This window comes from Musa acuminata, chromosome BXJ3-4, assembly GCF_036884655.1.
Source record: "Musa acuminata AAA Group cultivar baxijiao chromosome BXJ3-4, Cavendish_Baxijiao_AAA, whole genome shotgun sequence".
Classification (NCBI taxonomy): Eukaryota; Viridiplantae; Streptophyta; class Magnoliopsida; order Zingiberales; family Musaceae; genus Musa; species Musa acuminata.
In genome coordinates, this window is record NC_088352.1 from 30,904,578 (window position 1) to 30,917,304 (window position 12,727).

The 12,727-nt window shown below is 36.7% G+C and overlaps 1 protein-coding gene across 8 annotated transcripts in view; it reads right to left on the reverse strand.

The window, feature by feature from the left end:
- The window catches only part of LOC135584214 (inositol hexakisphosphate and diphosphoinositol-pentakisphosphate kinase VIP2-like), a 98,840-nt gene that overhangs the window by 50,722 nt on the left and 35,391 nt on the right, over positions 1-12,727 (reverse strand). For all 8 annotated transcript variants that reach the window (XM_065148672.1, XM_065148671.1, XM_065148673.1 and 5 more), the window contains 4 exons: positions 12,615-12,685; positions 10,589-10,693; positions 5,463-5,555; positions 2,550-2,624 (listed from right to left, as the gene is read on the reverse strand). In XM_065148672.1, the coding sequence (XP_065004744.1) occupies positions 2,550-2,624; positions 5,463-5,555; positions 10,589-10,693; positions 12,615-12,685 (344 nt within the window). The remainder of the gene's footprint in view (positions 1-2,549; positions 2,625-5,462; positions 5,556-10,588; positions 10,694-12,614; positions 12,686-12,727) is intronic.

A 12,727-nucleotide genomic window follows, 5' to 3' on the forward strand; every position in this document is an offset into this window, starting at 1 on the left:
GTTGAGCCAGATTAATAGCATGAAATAAGGTGGAATCCATGATTTTATACAAGGACTTGACAAGAGGTCAACACTAGATATTGCTAATATTGATCCACAAGCCTATCCTCCACTAATAGCGAAGCAAACACAAATAAACGATGCTTATACAAAAGAAAAGAAGAGGGATATTTGCAAGGCAATAGCTAAGTGGTTCAACTTCCACAGGATTCCAACAAACACATCCCAAGGTTCATATTATCATAGCATTGTGTCTTCGATCCAAAAGGCTAACATGGGGATCTAACCTCCAACACTAAAGGATACCCACAACGTTTATTTAAATGAGGAAGTAGTTGAACTGAAGGATTGGATCAATCCTTTCAGTAGGCAGTAGGACGAGTATAGGGTAACACTTATGTATGATAGTTGGACAAGGACAACAATAATGAGTATTATCAATTTTCTTGTGTATTGCAACAAACAAGTGGTTTTTCTTATATCGGTTAATGTTTATGATGTATTATGTCGAGCTAGAGAATGAGTCAGAGGAGGTGAAGAGTCATCCCATCAACCTCCAATATTACACCAAAGATTCACAGCCAATGTTAAAATGGGGTCGAAGCAATAATGAATCAAAAGGATCCTTTATTTGATGAGGCAAGAGATCCCCCTCGAAGATCATGTTTTATCATCGAGGCAATAAAAGAAGAGGAAACACACCCCCAACAAGAGGAAGATCCCCCTCGATCAAAACGCGATGGATGGAGCCGAGCAACATCAAATCAGATTACTTAAGAAACCAGCGTCACCTAACCATCATAATCGTCCACCTAGCGTACAAAGGCAAAAGAAAAAGGGAAGACAATAGCATCAATGATACCATTGAAAGAATCAAGTCAAACGACGAGACTTCTCAATCGTATTCAGCAACTCGCGCGGTCCGTAAACATGACGACGACAAGGACAATAGTGCCTCGATTGACGATATCAACGACGACAAGAAGTCAATGGTCCTGTATACACAGTTTAATAGTGGTGCATAGGCTGAGAAGCAATATTCTATATATGCCACCCAAGATTCAGATCATGGATCTCAACAAGGTACTAGTCAACTTGATACACAAAAGGAGAAGAAGGCAATGGATGATTTTGAAAAGATGCGACAAAACGTACACGACATAGACACAGAGCGAAGCTCATCACATTCCCAATCATCGTATTATGGAGAATCTTATATCCAATAGCAGTATAGTGATAATTTGTTATTCTTCTCCAGACAATAGTACGATGACCAATCTTATAATACGAAGCTACAAATCAGTAACGAAAGTAATAGATACCACAATCGTACTTACTTCAAGAGCCACCTCAGACATGTGTCGTGAATGATGATTAGACTATGACCATCACCACATTGATGCACCAAGGACATACGATGTATCAGTATACTATATCTAGGATCAATTTCAGGATTGGGTATATCAAACATATTATATTCATATACAGATACATGATCGTGGACCCTGATCCATCGACCATGGGGTCCCGTCGTTATTTTTTATGGTAAAACCAAGTGTATCTATCGATCAATCAATTTATTACTTCATTCATTTGAATCTTAAAGCTTAACTCAAAATTTAACAATTCAAACCAATGGAAGAACAATCCGAAACATGGCATAAAGTTGCTCCTCAAAGTTCAAAAAAGATAAATGCAACTATTATTTCCTTATTTAGAATGTTTTTACTGAAATTATACTAATTTTATATTTATTTACAACCTAAAACCCTTGTATAAGTTTTTCTAATTTTCAAAAAAATTGAAGCAATTTTTGGCATTAATCTAGGCTGTCGACATGCACCACCATGCCAACACTTAGTACACCAATGCACGGTGGCACGTACCATGCCGCTAGTCGATCAAGACACTAGTTCGGATTGGTAAGGCAAACCTTGATTAAAACCATGAAAAAAATCAATATAATATTAATGAGCAAATATTAACATAATATAACTTTAAAATTTTAAATTATAAGCTAAACAGTATATTAAAAACCGAAGGAAAATTGAGAGATAAACTATTTCTACAAAATTAATAGTTTAAAATTTTGATCAATATCTTAATGTTGTAGATTTTTTATTATTATAAAAATTTTATTTTATTATTTTACTTCATTATTTATGCATTAGGATAATTTCAGTTTGTTATATTGTTGAAACTTGAACATCAAATGCCTCTTATGCAGTCCGATCAATCAATTTGATCTTAAATTTCTTTAATGCTCATCGTGATTTTCCACGCCAATTTATATGTGAAATTACTTGAATAATACAAATAATAAAACATTACAACATTCTAGTTCCATTATATATTTTACATTTAAAAATATTAAACACGATGTCCACCATATTGTAAGCTTACTAAATTATTTAGCATAAAAAATCAATGTAAAAACTTGATAGGTCCCGTCAACATATCTTAGTAAATATTAGTTAAAATCAAAATAAGCAATTTTTCTATAGAAAATGAAATCGTAAAGACATGGGCTCAAATTTTAGAGTTATTACCAATTGGCGAAAAGCAAGACAAACATCCCTTGACATTTGCTTCTCTCCTGGAGTTAATAGAACCGGATACCTAACCTGTATAACAAATGACAAATAGTTTAGTAAATAGATGGTATGACAATATAATTAAAAACATATAAAAAGTGATTATCTTAGTGGTATCATGCAAGGTATGCAATACCATACCGTACCGTACCGGTGTTTCGAGGTTGGCTCGGTATGGTATGGTACCGGTGTACCGAGAGGTACACCCTGATGTACCAAACTATTTTATAATTTTTATACTGTAGCAGTGCTACAGTGTAATACTGTAGCACTGTAACGGTACCAAGCGGTCCGCGTACCGGTATGCCATCAGACTGGTACGTACTACCCATACCGGACGGTACCATTCGGTATTGCATACCTTGGTATCATGTATAATGGTGCCAAAATGAGAACAACCTTTATGGTCAAGACTAGGAACTCAACCTACGGATATTTGGCTAACTAGGCTAGCATCCCCAAGCACCAAACATTTCAAGTGTCAAATCCGATTACCCTTGAATATAAGTGAAAACCCCGTGAGAGGATGCTTTCTAGATTTAATCTTGCACTAGTACTCAAAGGTTATTATGGGCCTTAGTGACTTGACCAGAAGTTCCACATCTACATATTGATACAAATTAACTCTTTTCTTAGTGCAATAAATCTTAGTCATTTAATTTAAGTACAATTAACATATGTGCCATACAAGGTTAAAAAAGCACATTGTCTCTATTACTTGGTGAAGGTTAGTTCAAAGCATATTTCAGAACATAGTGACATAAGTCATGTTCTCCTTTAAATAAATATAATGATTGTCTCAAATGCCGGTCAAATCAATACATCTATTTTGTAGACAACAAAATAAGATCTAGCCCCAACTTTCTTAATAAAATGCCTAAAACTAACCTAAATTAAAGAAATAATTATGTTTTCAGACAACAAAATATAAGAACTAAACTTCTTGCTACTAACTACATGTGAATAATTTGGATATTAAGCTTTTGATTTACCTTGTCTTCGAGAAAAACCAAATTGAGTTATGGAGAATGAAGCTTTAACTGGTTGACATTAACTTAAATTTGAGAGAGCTAGAGTTTAAAGAGTTTGGGAGAGAAGTTGGGGAAAAATATAATGTGATTGAGAGAGGAAGTGAAGAGAGGTGAAAGAAGGAAAGGCAAGGGGTTTTAGAAGGCCTACAAGTCTTTGTTTTATTGTGTGCAATGAGTAGATCAGCTCCCAGTTTTAAACTTACCGTTCGATCCACTAAGGTTACCACCCTCTAATCCGTGTTCGAGAACAGACCAGAAGATATTGCTCAATCTCCATCCCATTGGCCGTTTGGATGAAAATATATTGATGGGCATGTACCGCTCTAACAAGTTTTTGAAACGTCACCCTAAACAAGTTACTCTCTCCATTGTAAAGATATGGAACATCAATTGGCATCAAGAAAGTAACATTTGTGGGAACAACCTCCTCACTATGCTGACCGCACAATGGAATGGCACCCCCAACCATCCAACATGACATAATCATTGGCAATCCATGAAAAACCCCCTCCAACAATGGTCAAGCAGAAAGTCTATCAAATTCAAGGGCATGGAATCACCATTCTCTCTCGATTGTATGACTCCCTTAAGGTTTGAATCAAAGCCTAATTTGGTTCCAAAGTCCAAACTATAAGCCCTGTTGTATGGGTTAGTTTTGTACTGGTCTGACGTTAGAATATCTAAATAATTCAAGGGTAAGGAAAGATATTTAGCCGTTACACCTAATTCACAACAATTTCAGGTCACAAAATGAACACAAAAAACAATTCTTTGGCTATGTAACAACACATGAATCCATGGTTACAACTTCCAACATGTGTGAAGGACCAACTATGAACACCGGATACAGATGGCACATGTCAATACAAAATGGGCTTCTTAAAACAATAGCAATGACCACATATCTTACAGAAAAGTTGACCACAAGGACCAATTGAGATAACACTCTCCAACCAAAAAGGATGCTAAAAGTTTCTAAAAGGGACCTCGATACCAAGATTGCCAAGGTCCTTGCTAGCTATAGAGATAAAACTAGCAAAAACAATGAGTGCATAGAAAACCTTTATAGCCTCAATTATTACATTAAAGCATGTCTATTTAATCCTACATTTTTGCAGCTAAATGGCAAGGGCCCGCAAACAAAGTATTTATCAGCCTAAACATTAATGAAATTTCTGTAACATTCTAAGGATAACACCATGGACTGCCACAAATTGGATATGCATCGTATCGTACAAAGGAGTGCAAGGGATAATCAGGACAAAGAAGTGCAAGGGATAAAGAGGACAATTTAAAAATAACAGGAGATGAAACACAGGAGAAGCATAGATAAAAAAAGGCAAGGATTTTTGGAGATCCAAAGCTTTTTGGCTAATGACAAGAGACATGGGATTGGAAAGTATCAGGTGATATAAAGTGGTATGTTTTAATAGAGTAGTGCCGGATAGTGGAGACAAAAGGAAGGTGCATGATAATGAAGTAAATGAAAGGGATAGAAAGCACAACATAAAAGGTCATTGATTATTTTTTTGATTTAAAGTTGGAGACAACTTCCTAATATAGCACTACTTCTACATTTGGAAATAAATGATGAATTAATATATATTAGACAAAAGTGGTGATGGCAGCATTCTGATTGACAAAATGAACTAGTAATTCTTAATTATGTCAGACTGAACCAGCAACATCCCTACTTTCAAGCATCAAAACATGTAAAATACAGATTTGTGAAAGAGAAAGTGCATCAACATAATGCAATATGACTACAATGAAAATCAGATACAAAATTGGATAAGCTATTGATTGATTAAACAACAGAAAAGCTAAAAGATGTTACTTCTTTTCCATCAGGATTCCTCATGACAACACCATCAACAACAGGAGATTTTCGCGCCTCAGCATGTGCATATTCTGCACCAACAGTATATACCTACAGGAATACCAATCTGAGTTGTGATGCCTCTCCCAAATGAAACAATCAAGAAGACAAGAAATACATCCCACAACACATAAGATACAATTAGAGGATAGATTTAGCATTCTTCCCGATGTAAAGTGTAGGAAGGTAAAAGTTCAGGCAAGCGAACATGATATTTGACAAATTTCACACTAAAGTGCCTCAAACAGGGAACTAAGCCAAAGAGTTCTTGAGTGACAATCGCTTGGAAGTTCTCGCACGACAAGCATGGATAGATAGCAGCAGAACGCCTGCTGCCGGTTCTCCCTTTCTTCCCTCCTTTCACCAATATGATAGCACCTCTGTTAGGGACTGCGGAAGGGGTTGATCTTGTTGTAGTTGCTGCTGCATCTTTAGTTGTCAAGGATGAAGACAAAGCTGTTGGATCTGCGATGGTTCTCTGTCGCAAAATTATGTCGCAGGCTTTAAGGACTCCTTGCTTGCCGATTCGGTTGCTGCTAAAGAAGGGTTGCCGAGGCTTTCTTCCTCTTCTCTTCTTCTACCATTGCTCTCGCCTAGGAAGCTGTCCTAGGCTGGCTGGAAGGCTAGAGAGAAGTAAGAAGGGTGTTGCTACTGTCCTACGGCTGTGGAAGTTCTGTCTGCAAGTTTTTCTCCCTCTTCTCGTCTCTTTCTCTTCTCTCTTCTAAGCTTAGGATCAATTAAGCACTTAAGAGGTGGAACAACCAGGGTGCTTAAAGGGGGCTGCAACCATTTAGATTTATAGGATTAAGGGCAACCAAAATTCCTAATATGATTGAGACTTCTCAATTCCTTGCAGTTGCAGGAGTCTTCCTTTTGGTGCTACCCTAGCTAGCTATGGGCTACCCTAATCCTAGTGCTACTAGGATTGGGATTGAATTAGCTTGGGGATGATTTAGATGGACATGATCACCATCCTCTTTGCTTGGCTGGCGAATTTCAAATCTTTCATCGAACTAATTGGATCTCAGGTGACGAGAAACTGCATTCCATCCTTTTGGAGTTGATACTTTTGGGCTCAGCGAAAGCACACAACATCTTGATCAAATAAGTAGGGGCTCTCAAGGATTATTTGGCATATGTTAAGCAGAACCACATCGCATGTCACCTCATCGATGAGTTCCTTTGTATTGGCGAAGCGTATCTTATGTTGTGAGTCAATCTTTATCTCCACATCATCATGAAGCCATCCAAGAGGATATAGGCACAAATGCAATGTCGCCTCTCGGCCGAGCTTCTTGAGCAAGCTACCCGAGATATGGTTCTTTTGGCACTTGATGACGAAAATCTGTCAACGACTTCTTGCTTCACTTGAATCGTTATAGTGATAAGCTCCTAGCAAACCTTTTGACCGAGAGTCAAATTCGAGTATATAATCTTCAGTTTGGCGACCAATAATAGACTCGGATCCACGCAAGGAACCGATGAAAGTTCGATGGAGTCATCGTCCACGATCATGGTCGCAGTTCACCGACCTTGATCGTTCTTCAACCGCTTCTTTAGGAAGAATTTGAGATGAACCTTCCAAAATTTCTCTAGTGTGACCTACAATTTTACAATAATTACAGAAAAAAATTTATTCAATAAATCATTTTGTTTTGAAATAAGATGAGGTTTTACCACTCCCATTGTTTTTCTTGGCATTTGGGTGCCTTCCTTTTGGCCTTCTTTGCATTCTTCTCAATGTGTGTTTGATTCTTATTCTCAATCATCATTGCAATCAAACTTACTATCGTGATGTCATGAGTTCTGAAGAGGCTTAGTTTTGTATCGATCTAGGCATAGAGGTCAGTAGTGTATTTCAGGGTTCACCATTTCGGGTACCACACCCGTCTCGAAAATTTGTTGGTACGGTACGTACCAATTTGTACCAATGTATACACACAATATACAGGACGTGCCAACGAGAACTCGAGTGAGCCAGATCTCGATAACGAGTCAAATCGGTGCATACCACCCCATACCGTACAGACTTGGGCGGTTCAATAAACCTTGGTGTATTTCATCACCGTCGAGTGATCGTTGAGGGAGATTCAGAGTGCCAACGCTTGTTGTCAGAACTCGATGGTGTATTATTGTATGGATTGATCCCCTTCCTTAACAAAAGTAATGTCACTTCATCTTTCTTTAAGATACCTCATAGGGCAGAATTCCTCTCAGGTGAGCCTTTTGAATCGTGTTCATGACACGACTTCAACATCGTTGATTTGAAGATATGCTTTCCACCATACGAGTGTGTATTCAATCAACATGAGTCACAAAAACATCACCCTATCGTCATTGTTGTAACCATATATATCAAAGTAAGTTTCAAGTTGATCTATCCATGAGTCTAATATCTCAGTATTGATCGAGCCGTAGTAGGAGGGTATATTGATGCGAGCCTCGACTCGAAACAATCGAATTCTTACTGCGATGTTATGCTCGAAAGCATCTTCTTCGTGGCTGCACATCTTGGATGGAGACGACTATCTCTCCTATCTTGTGATGTTCTTTACTCAATCGTCCTTCATAGTTGGGTTGGCTTTGGCTTGCATCCAACCGATCACAATATCCATCTGCTAGGCTAATACTATTACTAGGCCATAAGGCCGAGCAAAGTTGTTGGGTTGTTGGTTGTCATCCCGTTGATGAATCTTCCTCCAAGTGAGCATGGCATGATCTCCAACTCGTGTAATTCTTCGCCCAACTCTTTATATCCTTGTCCCGTGGTCACCATCCATAAGATCTTTTCTCTAATACCACATTATCCGTATGGGGTTCGGGTGCGATGATTTGTCGATCCGATACCACCTCTCAGATGGATGTTTTGGTGAAGGAGTTATGTTTTTGCAATAAAAACATAACATAGAAAGGGGAAATTAATCTACTCTTGTCGTAAGTTTAAAGTGCCTAAAATAGGGAACTATACAGCAAAGTGTTCTCAAGCAACAATCACTTGGAAGTTCTCGTGTGATAAGCATGGACAAATAGTGGCAGAACGCTTGCTGCTGGTTCTCTCTTTTATCCCTACTTTCACCAATCAGACAACACCACCTCTGTTAGGAACTGAGGAAGGGGTTGATTCTATTGTAGTTGTCGTATCTATGGTTGTCGAGGGTGAAGACGAAGCTACTAGTTCTGTGACAATTCTCTTTTGTAAAATTCTACTGCAGGCTATAAGAAGAGGACTCCTTGCTTGATCTCGGCTATTGCTGAAGAAGGGCACTCAAGGCTTTCTTCCTCCTCTCTTCTTCTACTACTACCTCTTGGCTAGAAAGTTGTCTCAGGCCAGCCAGAAGGCTAGATAGAAGTAAGAAGGGAGCTGTTACTGTCCTACGAGTGCAGAAATTCTGTCCGCAAGTTCTTCTCTTTCTGTTCTCTCCTCTTTTCTTAACTTAGGGCCAATTGGGCATTCAAGAAGGAGCACAACTTGGGTGCCATAAGGGGACTACAACTCAATTTATAGGATTAAAGGCATCCAAAATCCTAACATAATTAGGACTTCTCAGTTCCTTACAATCAAGCCGTAGGAGTCTTCCGTTGGAGGTTGCATTAATCCTAATCCTACTAGGATTGAGATTGAACTGCCTTGAGGATGCCTTAGATGGGGCTCTCTCACTTTTATAACTGAGGTAGGGCAAGAGTCCGAGTTTCAAGACTTTCCTTACAGGGCTAGCATAGAGCCTTCTCCTACTCCAAGTAGGAGCATGCTTCCCTTGGTGGCTACTGCTATTTGGGTGAGAACTACCCTAATCCGAACCTATTAGGACCTGGATTAAGGTAAGTGGGCTGCTGTGAAGAGTTTTCCTTGGTCAAATAGAGATCTTAGGCTTCAAAAGACCCTTGGATAAGGATTAGCCAAGCTGGTTGAGGAGTGTTAAGAATGTCCCTAGTCAACTTATTCCATGAGAGATCAAATTTTGTTATATTCAAGGGATCATCTATGATATAAGTGATTAAGGTTAGTTATATCAAATGAAGAATGCAATCGGAAAGAGCTTACAATATTAGAAATTTTCTTAGCTTAGCTGACCAGAATTACACATCAAAAGCTCTTGGCCTATCTTTTGTCTCAAAAAGTAAGAAAGCACTCAATCAAAAGATAAGAAAGGACTCAATCAAAAGATGAAAAATCTCAAAACAACTAGTATGGTACTTGCATTAAGACGTACAAGTCATCTCTCACAACAACTAGTATGGTACTTACACTCAGATGAACAAGTGATCACAAGAAGGCCATTACTTCTTATTGTTGACAAATTCCAATGAAGTCATAGAAATAGAGAAGATTCATCGAGTTCCAAAGGTCATTTCAAGATTAAATCAAAGTACGACAATTTCAGGTCAAATAATGGGACAAAAAATGTTATTGTACCTAGTAATAAATATTTCTTTTAGGACAACTAGTAATTGTGACTGAGTTCTCCAAAAGTTTCTATTGATTGAAAACCTAGTATTCGTCAGAGTTCAACGAACATTCAATTACATTTTAAATCCATCTTAACTAAATCAAGAAATAATTATCACTAGCATCATGAAATAACCCATGTTGTTTTATTGTCTATAAGGTTATGACATAAATACAAAACTGTAGGATATTACAAAAGGAAATAGCTCTCTTACTATGCCAATTTTCACAAAAACAGTCAAATGTAAATATTTGACAGCAGGATCTTCTGGCAAGATAAAGTTTTACAAGGATATTGTGATATGCTCGAGTGATGATTAATAAATCTCAATGTGGATAATGAATGTGATATTTAATTAAACTTGTGGCTCAGACAAAGCAAACACAACTAGATATCTACGTTTAGGTTAATATCATCTTCAATAAAACCTGAAGCCATTGTATATATATTCCTGTGTACTTCCATCTAGATCAATATAAGGATATGCACGCCTAAATCCAGTTACATGTTTCTTAAAAATATGAAAAACTCTTTGTTTCAAAAGTATGCCTGGCAACAAGTACCAAGGAATATTTACCAAGATGACAACAATACTAGCAAGACAATAACATTAAAAATAATAATAATCAGCAAAACCTTCACGTCTGTTCCACCAGTAGGCATAAACTCCTCATAGATGTAAGAGCCCTCACGCCTCACCCTCCTTACCTCTGGATGAAATTCGCTTGACCGATTTCCAACCTATAGATCAGCATAGTAAGTTTCTTGGTGCTGCAATTCCAAAGCTTGACTACAAATGACAGCAATGCCCCATGCAGTTTTTCTGCTTTTATTAGTTAAAGCACTTAAATAGAATTTTAGAGACAAGCCAAGAGACATATAGAATTCATTTATATTTATTTGCATAAAGCATATCATAGTTTGTCAATATAGATTCGGCAAAAGTTTTAACCTCAATAATTATAGGTTGAGTCACAACAGTGAAATCAAATACCAGTTCAATAACTGTTCCCATAACCAACAGGATAGGTATGTACCTATAAACTAGGTAGTATATTGACCTGTATCATCTAGAATATTTGAAAATAATAATAGGAAATAAGAAATGAAATGTATCACATAAATTGTCAATAATCCCTTCTTCCCCATCTTTTCTTTAATTTCCTGTTTCCCCATATCATTCACATCTAGGAATGGTACATGAACTGCAATCATCGAAAGAATTAGCATGCATATTACATTTAAAGAAAAACCAAGATAGGGAAAAAAAGATCATCACACAGTTCCTGTTAAATAGAACAAACCCAGATTAACAGTTGCTGTTAAAATGAACTGCAATCCTCGAAAAAATTATCATGTTTATTACATTTAAAGAAAAACCAAGATAAGGAAAAAAGATCATAACATGGTTCCAGTTAGAAAGAACAAACCCAGCACATACAGTATACATGCATCAGTAATTTATAATTTATTTCATGTTATCACTTTTGGCCCTGCAATATTTTAAATACAAGTTCAATAACTGTTCCCGTAACCAATTGGATAGGCATATACCAATAAACTAGGCAGTATATTTACCTGTATCGCCTAGAATTTTTGAAAATAATAATAAGAAAAAAGAAATGAAATGTATCACATAAATTGTCAATAATCCTGTTGCGCCCATCTTTTCTTTTATTTCCTGTTTCCTCATATCATTCACATCTAGGAATGGTACATGAACTGCAACTGTCAAAAGATTTAGCATGTATATTACATTTTTTAAAAAAAACCAAGATAGGGAAAAAAAGATCATCACACACTTCCATCAATCACAAAGTAACACCTTAAGGAATAACAACCATGGTCTTAGACTACAGAGAAAAATATTGGCCCGAATCTTAAGCTCCTTACAACTTACATCCACATAGAAATAACGAATTCAAATTGTGAATCAGGGGTAGGAGTGTTGATCCTCAAGAACTAAGCTTTAAATTCATTGTAGAATTTACATAATTACCTATCAGGACTATGTTAAGTATTTTCACATCTTCATAAACAGAGATGCCTAATAAGTCAGTGGACTAAATATCCTCATCTAGATGACAAGTCCCATGATAGATCCATTAGTCACTTGAAGCTGACAGTTAGAAATCCCAACATTCAGAAATGGAAAATTAACATAACTGAGCAACAAATGATCTGCCGTATTCCAAAATGCCATTTTTCCTCTAAAACTGTATATATCAAAATGGGGTAAATTTATGCATTATTTTGCATATTATACTATACATATGAGAGACCAAGAGAATACATCGTTTCCTCAAACATTTGAAATATTTTTTTTGTAAATTGAGACTTAATTTAATCATATTAATGGCAGATAACTTTAACTAATATAAAGAATTCTTTGTTATAGTTAGAAATAGTTATGAAATAATATCAGAAGCTAGCAGCCAAGAGTATTACTGTTCTTTTAATACTCAAAGCCTCTTACCGAATATATCTAACAACCACAGAAGGGCATCACTTGCATCTGACCATAAAAGATCAGATATGATTACCATAAAAAACCATGTGATTTACATCAAAGTACAAAAATCAATCCACAAATAGCATATAATTCATATGGATAGCAGAAAGAAAATAAAAAGCTAGTCAATGATTTAATTACAAAGCAAACCTTCCGAAATAACTCTTTCATTCCACCACCAGCAGAGCTAGGATAGTATATCATTATACTGTGATCATCCCCTTTTGAATGAGCAATATTATAAATCAGTAATGTTTGCGCAG